Source organism: Podarcis bocagei, assembly GCF_964188305.1.
Source record: "Podarcis bocagei genome assembly, chromosome: 14".
Lineage (NCBI taxonomy): Eukaryota > Metazoa > Chordata > Lepidosauria > Squamata > Lacertidae > Podarcis > Podarcis bocagei.
In genome coordinates this window covers 20,076,655-20,090,985 of record NC_138139.1, presented here as the reverse complement: position 1 = coordinate 20,090,985, position 14,331 = coordinate 20,076,655, and the positions used below count along the sequence as shown (strand labels likewise).

The 14,331-nt window shown below is 47.9% G+C and overlaps 1 protein-coding gene across 7 annotated transcripts in view; it reads right to left on the bottom strand.

Annotated features, from left to right (window-relative positions):
* Positions 1-1,069: 1,069 nt before the first annotated feature.
* The window catches only part of DET1 (DET1 partner of COP1 E3 ubiquitin ligase), a 25,845-nt gene continuing 12,583 nt past the window's right edge, over positions 1,070-14,331 (bottom strand). For 5 of the 7 annotated variants that reach the window (XM_081171178.1, XM_081171177.1, XM_081171176.1 and 2 more), the window contains exons 4-5: positions 11,408-11,599; positions 2,451-4,190 (exon numbers count right to left, since the gene is read on the bottom strand). In XM_081171178.1, coding sequence (XP_081027304.1) covers positions 3,968-4,190; positions 11,408-11,599 — 415 coding nt within the window. In that variant the 3' untranslated portion in view covers positions 2,451-3,967. The other 2 variants (XM_081171180.1, XM_081171181.1) reach the window with 2 other exon arrangements.

The following is a 14,331-nucleotide window of genomic DNA, read 5'->3' as shown; positions in this document are numbered from 1 at the left end:
TGTGGTGGAGTCTCCTTCTTTGGAGGTCTTTAAGCAGAGGCTTGACAACCATATGTCAAGAGTGCTCTGATGGTGTTTCCTGCTTGGCAGGGGGTTGGACTCGATGGCCCTTGTGGTCTCTTCCAACTCTATGATTCTATGATTCTATGATTCTATGATATTGCTCAGTGACGCTCATTTAGATCTCATGGGAATTCACCCAAGGTCCAAATGTGCAGAGTTGTTGCACCTACTCACAGCAGTGGGAAAGTGCAATGAGAGAGTGATATGCACAGTGCTTTCCCCTCCAGTGGGAATGCCCCCCAAAGATACTCCGTTAAAGGCTTTGCTTCCTGATGAGAACTGGCAAGATACAACCAAGGCTGATCCTCAGACAGCTGGACCGAGACCTAAATTACGGAGCTGTGAATTTTGGGTGGGTGTCCAAAAATGTGCCGGTCATTCAATGTGGCTGGAGGGAAGATGGCTCTTCGTCTTGACCAATGGATCAGGTTGGACCATGTCTGTACTGTGGTCTCCAGTGACCAGTGCAAGTTAACAAGGCCATCCCTTTGTGCCTGTGATAGACACGGACGGCCACTATGCAGCTGAAACAACACGGAAGGCCTACCTTTTGCGTTTCCAGTTATTTGCAAAATTAAATCCCACCTCAGCACTGCAAGGCATGTCCCTTTCCTTTAATGTTTTATTTCCAAAAAGATTATATACTATTTAATTGTGGGGGGAATACCACAAACTGGCTTGCAAAGAGAATACTCCTTGTTTACTCCCTTTGAGTGGGCAGATTTAGGCAGCATTATGGCAAAGGGAGAACAGAACGTGGGTAGCAGGAAGATAAAAAGCAAACTTCTCTCTCTTTTTCATTCTGAAAAACAAATAAATTCTTGACTAGAGTAGAAAGACCCTAGAGATGTGAAGACTGAGGAAAAACAAGGGGGAGAATGGAAATATTGGAGTGGGATGGGAAGAAGGGGAACAGGGATTTTTTCTCCCTTGAGAACTTATTTTTTCACACAGAAGAAATGGACATTTTGAGGAACCCTGAAAAGCAGCTCCATTGAAATGTGTATTTTTAAAAAATTAATGAAATGCTTTTTAAGGAAAAGGTTTTAAATATTTATGTGCAAGCCAATCTACAGCAGGGATGGGAAATTTGTGGGCCTTCAGACTCTCAGCTGGCACCCCTAGCTGGCACTGGCAATGGTCAGGGTTGATGGGAGTTGTAGTCCAAACCTAACATATACTGTAGTGATAAATGACAACACTCAAATCCTTAAGCATTTCTGCGCCTAGAGGGTGCTGCTATCTTCATGAGAGGACCATACACTTTATTTTGTTTACTACAAAACTTGTGGTTCTTATTTTCAACTTTTATCCCCCGCCCCCCCCCCCCTTCTCAGGTGGCAAAAAAGTAAGATACATGTACAGCAGTTTGCATCTCTCTCTAGAATTGGGTATACTTGCAACTTTGCTTGCACAAAACTAAGGCATTTTTATACTTTTGAGTCTGCGATCCTATGCTTTGTTTACCTGGGAGTTAGCATCACTAAAGCGTGGGACATATACTTCTGAGTAAATATGCATAGGGCTGTCCTATCAATTTCATAAATACACCACATGATATAGCTTTGTGTGCCAAGTTGCGAATTATGCATTTTATGTTGTTAAAGCAGTAAAAATACATTTGGGTTTCATAAGAAAATAAATATTGCATATATTTCAAATGTCCTCAAAAATTACGCCACCCTCTCCCTGAAAAACAACACACACATTACATTTTTCCAGAGCTTTAACATTTCCATAAATTTTACACCTCTACTCTGAAGCGCTGAACTCTGATCCCACTGTTACAAGACTGCAGTGCGGGAAGAGGGAGAGAAGGAAAGACTAAAATCTTTGGTGTTAAAAGGAAATGGTTCCTCTGTTGTATTTTGCTCACGTAGTAATGCCAATCTTTTTAAAAAACAAAACAATGCGAGGCATTATTGGAGCAGAAGTAATTTACAATATAATCTGTTTGCTTATTGAGAATGGCAGAAGGGCTGAAAGTCTGAGAAACATGAGGAAAACTACGATGACTTCATCTGTACTCAGGCAACGCATCAAAGCCGCACACTGTTAGATAAGATGCACATCACTCCTCTAAAGCTGTTTGGTTTTCTACAGCATGAATGTTCAGCTTTGGTGTGCCTCTGACAAAATGCGTACACTCAGTGCCCATGGCGACCATAAGGGGAAAGCGTGCTACGTGCAGCTGTGTCTCATATGGAAGTTTACAACATATTCTGCATTAGTCCGCTGCACCGAAATAGCAAAGGGCTCGAAAGGGTGGAAGGTGAATGCAACCAGGCGTCGGACGGTGTGATTGATGGGCCGGCCCAGGAGTCCCGCTTGGATTTCAAACTTTAGAAGCCCGGAATCTCGGGCATAGAACCTGCAAGGGAGACAGACAGACAGACAAATGATGCTCGTAGGCCAGTCTTAACTACATGAAACTGAGTAAGAGGAAATCTACTGTGACTGAGCAGGCAAAGGAAGATGCCACGTTGTTTTGACTAGTGATAAAAGGAAAAAGCGGGCAGTACGACAGAATTGCAAGAAAGTTCTCATAAATGCAGTTCGGAAGAAGTCAAAGCCAGCTTTTCAGAAAATGAACTGTAAGGGGCCTAAAGCACATTATGGGTTAGCTAGTGAACGGCCCATGAAATGGTGGAAACCTATGATGAATGAGACCATAAAGACAGGCTGCAGCAGGGCGAGCACAGAGTGATGCTCCCCTCCCGACAGCTAGAAGTTCTGTATCCTTTTGCTCCTTGGTCTCCAGAGCGTAACAGTCTTTGCTGCTTGGTTGCCAGGCATTCAAACATGTTTGAAATGAGACCAGCATTAAGAGGCCCATCTTGCCAACCTGATGCCCATGGGAAACGTACAAGCAGAACCTTGAAACGACTCAGTAAGAACTGAGCAAACTCAGTAGACACAGAATGCTGCCTGATTTGGGGTTGTGAGGGTGAGAGGCAGGATGGGACAGAAAACCAGAGTGAGTGGGTGGAGGAATCTAGAAAAAGGCATGGCACTCTACACTGAAACATGCTGTAGAAGGTCCCACTTTTTATTATGCCAGAAGATGCGGCAATAACTACAATGGGAAGGGTGACAAAGCACAGAGAAAGTCCTAGGTTCAATTCCCAGCCTGAAACCCTGGAGAACCACTGCTGGTCAGTGCCATAGGCAATGCTGACCTAAATTGTCTGGTTGGATAAGGCAGCTTCCTCCAATTCTATGAGAATTGCCTTTGAAGCAGGATTAATGAAACAAGATTCCTGGAGAAGGAGAAGCCTGCCCCTAGAACATGCCCAAGAATGCTCTATAAAATAATGCGCTTAAAGGGTCATCTCTGCCCTTATATTACCAACCAATTGCTGTTACATGCAGAAGAGAGGCTCCTGCAGATAGAGTCTCATAAGGCGGTCCATTCCATACCTTGTAGGAATTAGGTCTTCAGTATGGTGACACCTAACCTCTAGAACTGCCTCCTGCTACAAAGCAGGCAGGCACCCATCTCAGTTGCCTTTTTGGCCCCTAGTGGAGATCTTCCTTTCTCAACAAATCTTCAAAGTGAGTGTCTTTATCCCAGGCTGTATCTGCATTGGATTTGTCCCACCCCGCCCTGCCCCACGGGCCATGTATGGAATTGTTTTAATTGTTGCTGTTTTCTACTGTGAAACTGCGAGGCACATTACGGGAAGCAATTCATAAAAGAAACCAAAGAAAGGAAGAGCTGGGTTTCTGCGGCAGACGCTGCGGTTTATTCCTCGGCAGATGAAATCAGTGCAGAAAGTGCTCCCCAAAGGTAGAAAGTTTGAAAATTGCAGCTGCACAATATGAGCAAAAGGCACAGGCCAACCGTGTCCTGGGGGAGTTGCAGCTGCAACTGCAACGAGTTGCTTCTCTCCCTGCTTTCAGCTCAACATGTCTCCCTCCTACAGAAGCGGACGCCATGTGCTTCCCCCAGCAGGATGTTGGCTCCTGGGCCAACCACTTCAGCTACTGAATGGGACCAAGGATGCTCTTTCAATAGGTAGACACCCCTCCAGGTTTGGATAAGGCAGCCAGCTGAATTCCTCACATTCTCTCTGCATTGCCATTGTTCGTTCTCTCTGTGTCTCCTCTTGAAAGCCCCAGCTAGCCTGACAATTAAAGGAAACAGACTGGGTGGAAGAGCAACAATCTTGATAGCTGGCTTTCTAAAGGGTTTCCTCCTCCACAGGAGCAGCCTTCTGAACTGGGGGTGGCGGGGAGAGAGGGGGGGGGAGAGAAAAGGAAGTGGAGCTAGTGTTGTTTCCACCCCCCTCCCATGTAAAGCATGGGTCTGCTGCCTGCTCCTCTCATTCCAATTCAGGGCAATTTACCATACTCAAGAAGAACGCCCTGTAATCTCCAAGATGGGCTCCGTATTTTTAAATCTATTTTTGAAGAGTGCTCTGCAATCAGAGGCCATTTCCACAGACTCACATGCGGTGGTTAAATTAGATGCTGAAATGCAAGATGCGTGTCAATAAGAACAGTAATATTGAGCATCTCCCCCACCCCACCCCCAAGCCAATTGTTATGAAAATGGAAAGTTGTTTTGCTTCTTAAAAGAAATTCTCCCAAGTAGGTTGCCTATTAAACTTTCCTTTACGTCTCCCAAAGCTTTCTAACGGCGACAGTGGCTGAAGACGGGGAAGCCACACCATTGCTTGTTCCCCTATTCCCTCCGTGCCCCCCCCCAACTCAAAGCCTCATCCTTGAGCTAGGGAACTCCTGGAAAACAACACTTCAAGTGGGGCAGTCTGGGAGGGACCAAAATCTCCCCAGTCATCCCACCACCTGGCACAGGTATTAGAAGAAGAAAAAAGTGGTCGTTCTGCCAGCTGCAGCCTGGTATAAGAGAAACACTGTGTGGTCGTGGGAGGGCAGGAGGAGAAACCAAAGGCGCAGAGGACGCGTGGCATGGAGCAATCCCACAATGCAGAAGAGCAAGAACAGCAGCAATTCTCTTTGTGGAGGAAAAAGTGGGGGGGGGGAGGCAGGCAGGAGGAGAGTGTGTGATGGGAGAGGGTACAAAGCTGCCAGCCTGTTAATTTGATTAACTGGCCCCTGTGAAGGGGCCGAGATGGCACAGCTGAAGGCAAAAGGTTGACGTTGGCACAATGACGATGTTGTCATCACAGTCCACCAGCATCAAGAGCAAAAGAAAAAAGAGTAGATTCAGGCAAGCTGAAAGTGGTTAGGGATAAGTTTCTCTCTCTCTCATAACTAGATCTCGGCGATATCCAACAAAAGTAAATGCTGGCATATGTAGGTCAGGTGAAAGAAAGTGGGGTTTGGTGTTTTACACATACAGCATAGTTAAAACTAAGGAATTTGTTCCCACAAGAACAAATGATGGCCATCAACTTGGATGGCCTTAAAAGAAAATTGGACAAATCCATGGAGGACAAGGCTATAAATGTCCACTAGCCACAATGGCTTTGTTCTCCCTCTGGTGTGGGAGGCAGAATGTCCCTGAGCTGCGAGGAATCATAGGTGGGGAAAGTGCTGTGATGGTCAGGTCCTGCTTGTGGGCTTCCCATGGGCTTCTGGTTGGCCACTGTGAGAACTGGGTGCTGAACCGGACTGGGCTTTGGCCCAATTCAGCAGGGCTCTTTTTATGTCAGTTTCTCACCCACTCAAGAGCACAACAGTAGCTCCCCTGAAGACTCCCCTGGTGTCTGCTGTTGCTTTTGGGCCCTACTTTTCTGGTTCCCAGGACGCATTTGGTTGGCCTCCGGGGGGGAAACAGGATGCCTGCTGAGATGACCTTTGGTGTGATGCAGCTGGGCTCTTCCTATGTCCTGCGTCTGGAATTTTCGTCACCCCTTTGAAGCTCCATTAGAATGCACATCCTTTATTCTCAAGTTAAAGCTGAAAGGGTGGAATTCATCCTCTTTGCAAACATGTTTCATTTGGGGTCGTCCCTCCAAAGAGGAATGCCTTGAGAAGTATTATACATCCCCTTCAGTTTTGGCAAGTCGCTCTTCCTGCCTGTATAACTCCCTGAGGACCAGAAGGTCCCAGGTTTAATCTCTAGAATCTCTATAGTTGAAATGTTTCTTTTGCAGCACCTCCGGGATCTAGGGAGAGCTGAAGCCAGTAAGAACAGGCAGTACTGGACTAGGTGAGAATAAAGCAACTCCACAGCTCAGGAGTAGCAGACAGGCTTCTCAAGTTCGATCGCCAGCATCTCCAGGTTACAAAGGTAGGAAAGACCTCTGCGAGAGACGTCTGGAGAGCCATTCTCAGTCTGTGCAGACTATTCTGGGCTAGCTGGATCTGTCATGTGTTCACAGGTGTTAATTTAAGGGAAATCCACAAGCAAATCCTCCTAATTTAGAGGCATCAGCCAAGTCAGCTGATTTTGGGGTACCGTGAAAGGGCAGCAATACCAACCAATTACATAGCAATTGATCATTACTACTGAGAGCACCCCATCTGTAAACTCTGTCTCAAGCAACAAACTAGCTTGGTTAGGCAAGTCTCTCAAAGATTGAGGGTGCATTTTTCTGTCCCCTCTCTGCCCCTCCATCTGAAGGTTCTTCTGTGTGGTCAGCAACTCCCAAAGACACAAGAACCACTCAAGAGCTCAAAAATGCTACATATTGCCTCTAGCCCTATACAACACCAGCTGACAAACTACGTGAAAATGGCTAACTGCTTTGTTTACAGAAGCTCATTAGTGAGAATATCTGCATTTTGTCGGGAGAAAAAATATGTTGCCACCTACAGCCCAGTGGAGCCTTCCTATAGCATCAAGGACAGCAGCAGAAAAACAAGCTGAAAAGTAAGATGGGATGACTCATATACATTAAGTGCTCTTATGACTGGGAGGCACACTGAACAGGGTTAGATGGTTCAAACACTCCCCCAAAACTGCAGAGAGAGCAAAGGAGGCACTACCATATCGTGAGCAGGAAGGAAATCAATTTGATAAAAATTCCCCAAAAATTCATTGGATGGCTTTCAAACTACTATCCACCTCTCCAGATCACAGAGTGTGGTTGGGGGGGGCGGGGGAGAGAGACTCCTGTATGCAGGTCACATCTGGCCAAAATTTCATATTGCCCTCTGGGGGGCCCAGTTCTCCAGGGGAGCAGAAAGGTCTCTGATGTCCTCTGCAAGGCATTTGAGTGGGAAATGTCTCAGTGGTACCTCGGGTTAAGTACTTAATTCGTTCTGGAGGTCCATTCTTAACCTGAAACTGTTCTTAACCTGAAGCACCACTTTAGCTAATGAGGCCTCCTGCTGCTGCCGCCGCCGGAGCACGATTTCTGTTCTTATCCTGAAGCAAAGTTCTTAACCTGAAGCACTATTTCTGGGTTAGCAGAGTCTGTAACCTGAAGCATATGTAAACTGAAGCGTATATAACCCGAGGTACCACTGTAGACTTGTGTTCCCAACAAATATGCAAAAGGTAGCCTATGCATTTTGCAACTGCATGCATGAAGTTTTGGGGGTGCAATTGCATTTTTTAAATCTGAAAATTTAAGGAGCTGCAAGGCAGAGCTTGCAGTTCAGCTGCATGTTGACCTTATTTACATGCTTCTGCTGAGATGACTGAGTGGTGGTTGCTGATTTTCCTTTCGCACAGAGGGTGCTGGAAAACTTTCTTTTCAAGCATTATAAAAAAATAAAATCTATGAAGAAAAATGGAAGGTGAAATGAGTGGCTTTTCTAAGAATGCCTCTGTTTCCATGGGAAATAGCTTTGCAGGTATGTTTGCGCATAATTCTGTGTGTGTTAAGGGAGTGTTTATGTGTGGGTTTGACCCTGCTCACTTTGGGAATGTGGCCCCGGGCAACTTTCCACCATGGTAACTGTCAGGGAACTGCCATCGGAGGAACAGGTGGTGGAGGGGCTCAGGGAGGAAGAAAGAGACTCAACAGCTGAAGCAGGAACCAGCATGGGGAGGAGTGGATCTCTGAGGGAATGCGAGCAGGAGGGAGGGCTCAGAGACGCTTCCAGCGAGAACAGTGGGGAGGTATCTGAGGCTCCCATTGGGAGACCCACGCCTCGCCGGAAACTGTCACGCCGTGAGTCCAGGAGACGCGTTTCCGTTAAGGAGCTTCTTTGCTGGAAACGCTTCCGCAGACAGCCACTGTCAGACTCTACGAGTGACTAGAGCAGACATGTTTGAGGAGCTCTGTCACACACAGAGGTTTGTGGAGCCGCACAAACTCTGAGGGAGCACGATTTTACGCACAAGCAGCTAATCATCCCATTACAGCAGTCTGACAGTCTCTGTACGCTGCCTGTGCAGGAGAAAGCATCATGAGCGACCCAGCCGGAACCGGAGGAGCAGGGGTTGGGGCTGGTCCAAGCTTGGAAGAAAGATACCGAGCGTTGGAAGTCCAACTTGCGCTGCAGACGGCGAGGCTTGAGGAGAGAAGGGCTCAGGATGCAGACAAGAAGGGGAGAGCCACTCAGTTCCCCAGAAAGGTACCAGGATTGGTGCAGAAGTTTGGGGGGGACCCCAAGGATTACCATGCCTTTAGGACAGAGATGCAATATGCCATTAATGTGCAGTTTGATGAGTTCCCTGATGAGGAATCGCGAGTTGCTTTCGTAATTGGGCATCTTGAGAAGGGGGCGCGGGACTGGGTTCGACCCCTAATGGCAACGCACAATGACGTCCTAAAGGACACGATGAAGTTCTTTCGTGCAATGGATATCATGTTTTCCAGCGATATTGAGGAAGGGGTGGTGCGCAGACAGCTAATGGCTTGCAAGCAGGGAAGCCGATCTGTCCGTGAGTACTGGACTGAGTTTACCATGCTGGTTCACAGATTGGGTTGGGATTTATCGGCGGCACCCATTCAGATGCTATTTGAAGAAGGTCTTTCTTCGGCTGTGAAAGACGAACTGTCCCGGAGCCCCAGGGCGGTGTCTATGGATCAGCTGACCAAATCTGCGCTGACCATAGGAGCGCGTCAGGAGGCAAGAGCCTTGGAAAGGCGGGAAGGGAGAGGGGAACGTTGGAAGGAGTTCCGCATTCCAGACATTCCTGAGCCAGCTTTCCCGCCGGCAGAGCCGATGGAAATCGGAACAGCGTGCGCGCGCGCATTTTCAAAACCCAGTGAGGGGGCTAAGAAGGAGAGAAACGGGGCATTGTACTACAAGGGAGCGTTATATATACCTGAAGGGGAATTGAGGGAGAAGGTACTCAAGCAACTGCACGATAGCCCCACAGCAGGGCATTTTGGGCAACACAAAACCATGTGGCTGGTTACCAGGGAATTTTGGTGGCCCAAGGTCAGGGAAGATGTGCGGGAGTATGTGAGAGGGTGTGACCAATGCCAACGAGCCAAGGGGGAGAGGCGGGCACCGGCAGGTTTATTAGAACCACTACCCACACCTGAAAGACCATGGGAAGCAGTGGCAATAGATTTCATGACTGATCTGCCAAGGTCTAGAGGGAAAACAGCCATCATGGTTGTGGTAGACCTGTTAACTAAAATGGCCCACTTTATAGCCTGCTCACATGCGGTCACAGCAGAAGAAACAGCTAAATTGTTTGTAGAAAATGTGTTTAGGTTGCATGGCGCCCCCTTGAGGGTGGTTTCAGACCGAGGGAAACAATTTACTTCCAGGTTCTGGAGGAAGCTCATGAGCTTACTGCATGTAGAGGTTAATTTCTCAACGGCCCGTCATCCAGAAACCAACGGGCAGGCGGAAAGAGCTAATGGTGTTCTCCAGCAATATTTGAGGTGTTATGTGAATGACAGAGAGAATGATTGGGTGGAGAAGCTGGCGTTGGCAGAATTTGCCTACAACAATGCAGAGAACGTGTCCACGGGAATGAGCCCCTTTTTGGCTAATCACGGGTGCCATCCCAGAGCCTTCCCAGGGGGGGAAGGGGAGAACTGGAGCGTTCCAGCTGCAGAACAGTTCGTTGAAGAAATGGAAGCGATACATCGCCAGCTCCAACTCAACTTAAACAGGGCTAAGGAGGAATATAAGAGGCAGGCAGACAAAAACAGAAGGGAAGGTGAAAGCATTAGGGTGGGGGACCAGGTGTGGCTGTCAACCCAAGGGTTGCCATTCAAAGGGGGTTGTAAGAAGTTAAGACCCAAAAGGCTGGGCCCATTTGAAGTCACGCAGCAGGTCAACCCAGTGGCTTTCAGACTCCGGTTACCGAACCACATGAAGCTGCACCCAGTTTTCCACAGGTCGTTGCTGTCACCGTATAAAGGGGACAGAGAAGGGAGGGTCACTAGGGGGCCAGCAATGGAGGAGAAGGAACACAGCTACCATGTAGCGGAGATCCTCGATTCCAGGTGGAAGGGAGATCAAGTAGAGTATTTGGTAATGTGGGAAGGGGAACCGGAGTCGGAAAACACCTGGGTTAGGGCAGAGGATGTCAATGACGAAGTTTTAATAGAAACTTTTCATCAGAGGTTCCCACGTAAACCTCAGCCTGTAGCGAGGTTCCGGAGGAAATACTTTGCCACCACCGACGAAGAAGAGGAGTTGGAGGGGTTCACAGATTCCGAGGAGGAGGAGGATTCAGCGAGCCAGGACGGCGATCGATGGAGGGAATTGTTCGAGACGTCTGAAGATGAAGAAGATTCTTTTCGGGGTTTTAACCCTTCACCTCCCAGAGGAGAGGAAATGGGAGGGGGTGAGGGGGGCCCTGGAGGGGAGGTGGATGTCAGGGAACTGCCATCGGAGGAACAGGTGGTGGAGGGGCTCAGGGAGGAAGAAAGAGACTCAACAGCTGAAGCAGGAACCAGCAGGGGGAGGAGTGGATCTCTGAGGGAATGCGAGCAGGAGGGAGGGCTCAGAGACGCTTCCAGCGAGAACAGTGGGGAGGTATCTGAGGCTCCCATTGGGAGACCCACGCCTTGCCGGAAACTGTCACGCCGTGAGTCCAGGAGACGCGTTTCCGTTAAGGAGCTTCTTTGCTGGAAACGCTTCCGCAGACAGCCACTGTCAGACTCTACGAGTGACTAGAGCAGACATGTTTGAGGAGCTCTGTCACACACAGAGGTTTGTGGAGCCGCACAAACTCTGAGGGAGCACGATTTTACGCACAAGCAGCTAATCATCCCATTACAGTAACGTAGCCCCAAAAAACATTATCCTACCCACCCAAGAGAGTCTGGGTAAGAGGAGAGAATCAATGCTGGCATGGGTAACAATGGTTCTTAGAAGACACCTAGCAGCATCACAACAAGCAACATCCGAATGTAAGAACAGTGAAAGCTAGATCAGACTAAGGCTCATGTAAGCCAGCAGCCAGCCTTCCCCTTCACAATGTGCTAGATATACAAAGGTCTTGTGTACTAGACCTAAACATGGACCATCACGGGGGCACGCCACATACCTGATAGGGTGGTCCCCACACGTCTTGGGGCGCTCCATGACAGACACCCACTTGTCGTCGTAACTGAAGAGGGAGAGGTCGAGGTAGGGGCTGCCACTGTAGGACTGAGCGCTGATGGGAAGCTGCCCCAGCAGCCGCCGCACGGCTTCCGTGTGCCCACCGTACTTTGCATTCACAATGGTGTCCTTGAATCTGAAGGCAACAGGCAGGTTGGCGGTATAGAGATGAAAGGCACGAAACAAAAATCACCACCACCCACAACGCTAAGTCTTAGCCTTGGAAGAAGCAGAGATAGAAAGATACAAAAGGAAGGGAGGGATCCATGTTTCGATGGAGCACATCCCTGCCACGTCAAGCTAAAAATATCTGAGGAAGCAGCAATGGGAAGAAACTCTGCCCAAGGCATTAGAAAGTTGCTGCCAGTTGCTGTACAGAGCACTGTCGCATCCAAACCATACATTTAAAGAAATATGATGCCCCTTTGACAGCCCTGGCTTCCCCCAAAGAATCCTGGGGACTGCAGTTTCTTCAGAGTGCTTAGAGCAGGGGTCGGCAAGGTTTATCTTGCCTGGACCAGATCGGTCCTGCGGAGATCCCTCTGTGGGCCAGATCACACGCGCACGATTTTCAGTGTCTGCATGTGCACAGATGCAATTTTTGGCATCTGCGTCAGAAGTGAGTTCCTGCGCCGTGCTGCTATAGTGAGCAGAAGCGGCTCGGGGCCAGTCAAACGACCTCCGTGGGCCACTTCTGGCCTATGGCCCTTAGGTTGCTGACCACTGGCTTAGAGTTTATAGAAGACCCCTTGCTGAGCCACAATTCCCAGCACTTCTACTGCAATTTCAAGGATTTCTTTTTTGGCGGGTGTGTGTGTGTGAAAAGCTAGCAGTTTCATATGCCAGTTACAGTGGTACCTTGGTTGTTGAACTGAATCCATTCTGGGAGTCCGTTCGACTCCCGAAATGGTTCAAAAACCAAGGCGCAGCTTCCAATTGGCTGCAGAAGTGTCTTGCACTCAAGTGGAAGATGCGCCAGACGTTCAGCTTCCAAAAAATGTTTGCAAACCGGAACACTTACTTCCAGGTTTGCGGCGTTCGGGAGCCAATTTGTTCGGCAACTAAGCCGTTCGAGAACAAAGGTACGACCGTATAGCAGGAGTTGGGGACCCTGTGACCCTGTAGATGCTGTTAGACTCCCAAGTCCCAGCAGCCCCAGTCAGCAAAGCCAATGGTCAGGGATGATGGAAGATGTAATCCAACAACATCTGGTGAGCCAAGAATTCCCCACTCCAGAGTTACACAGTATCTTTTTGCTGACAAACAACCTGCATTCTAAGCAGCAATTGTTTGGTGCAACTGTGTTCAAAGTGTGCTCGTTCGCTGGAAGCACATTATGGGGTCCTCAGTGAGAAGATGAGTGATGGAGGAGAAGCTTCCCTGAAAGACAGTGAGCCTATCCTTACGGATCGTTCCCCTGCAACAGCTAGCCACAGGTGTACTACTCTGGCCAAGTTCTAAGGTGCAGACTCACTTTACACAGGGCAACAATAGGACTCAACATGTTCAGGCAGGACGCCAAACAAACTGAGCGAGAGTCCTAGAGCCTCTGCAACAGACCTGAGGTTCCATGTCAAAACAGATGTCTCCAGGGAGGGACCTCTAGAAGAAGAGTTAACCCTTGCTAGTATGCTCCACTCTGATGAGCATGAGGTCAAAGACCTGTCATCAACCCACAGCTTTACTGATCAACACTGACTCCCACCAATTAATCAACTGAAGCTTTAGTTGATTAATCTAACAGTCAAAGATTTCAGCCTTGCAATAATTAAAAGCCTTTATAATGAACTGGATGCCTTATTCCCCTTAAACAGCACTCATAGTTTGCTTTCTGGAGGTAGCCTTGAATTTAACGGATACAGATTGGCTCCTTCCTAGGTTCAAGAGCCCCTAAGCTGCATAATACAGCAGAAACTAGAAAGGTGGGAGGAAAGAGATGGATTAGGAATCCATCAAATTAATACAAGTTTTCTCTAAGAGCTACAGATGGCTCCTCCAAGGTTGAAGGATGATGGGGAAATCCATCCTCAGATGTTGTTTAGATTATGTAAAGGTGAGGGACAGGCAGGTGGAGGCAAAGAAGACCTTGTTCTTGTTGAGCTGCCTAGAAAATGCTTTTTAGACACAGTCTAAAGTAGTTTTCTTGCCTTGGAGATAGAAGAGTGTGTTATGCTCTCGTCACTGGACTCAAGTGTACAATTCACAAATAATCATTATTTGCCTTGTTGTGCCTTATGCATGGACTTTGCTGGCTCTCATGCCACCCACCCCTCTTATTTAGACTCCCAGCTAGAACATCTCTCTTCCAGAATCCCATTGGTATGCCCCATTCTTCCTCAAGCCAAACAAAGGGCCATAATAATGCAGTGGTTAGAGCAGAGGCTAGCAGAAAGTAGATCTGCTAGTCCTCTGGGCGATCTGTAGGACAGCAGGAGTTTCTCACTCCCAATAGTTGAACAATAGTGTGTGTGTTTGTGTATGGCATGGCTGGCCGTTTGCTAATTGCTTCTGTCTCAGCCTCAGTGTTCCTCACTTGTAAAACAGGAGTCTTAATTGGTTCCCTTTGATCTCATCTTTGTGTAGTTCTGCTGTCTGATTTTATTCTAATCCATCCCCCCCTCAAATCTACAGAGTTGCTATAAAATAACAAAACAGGTCAACACCAGTCATGTTAAGCAATTATCATAAAGCAATTCTAAGCATAAAACGAACCTTTTAAAAGTAATTCATATACAATGTAAAAGGCAGAAGGTGAAACATATAATCAGCAACAGGCCACAACTCATCCAAAAGCGTGAATAAAAAGATTAATCTTAAACTGGCACTAAAGCCAGGTAGAGTTGGCACCAGATGCATCTTCTTGGGGAG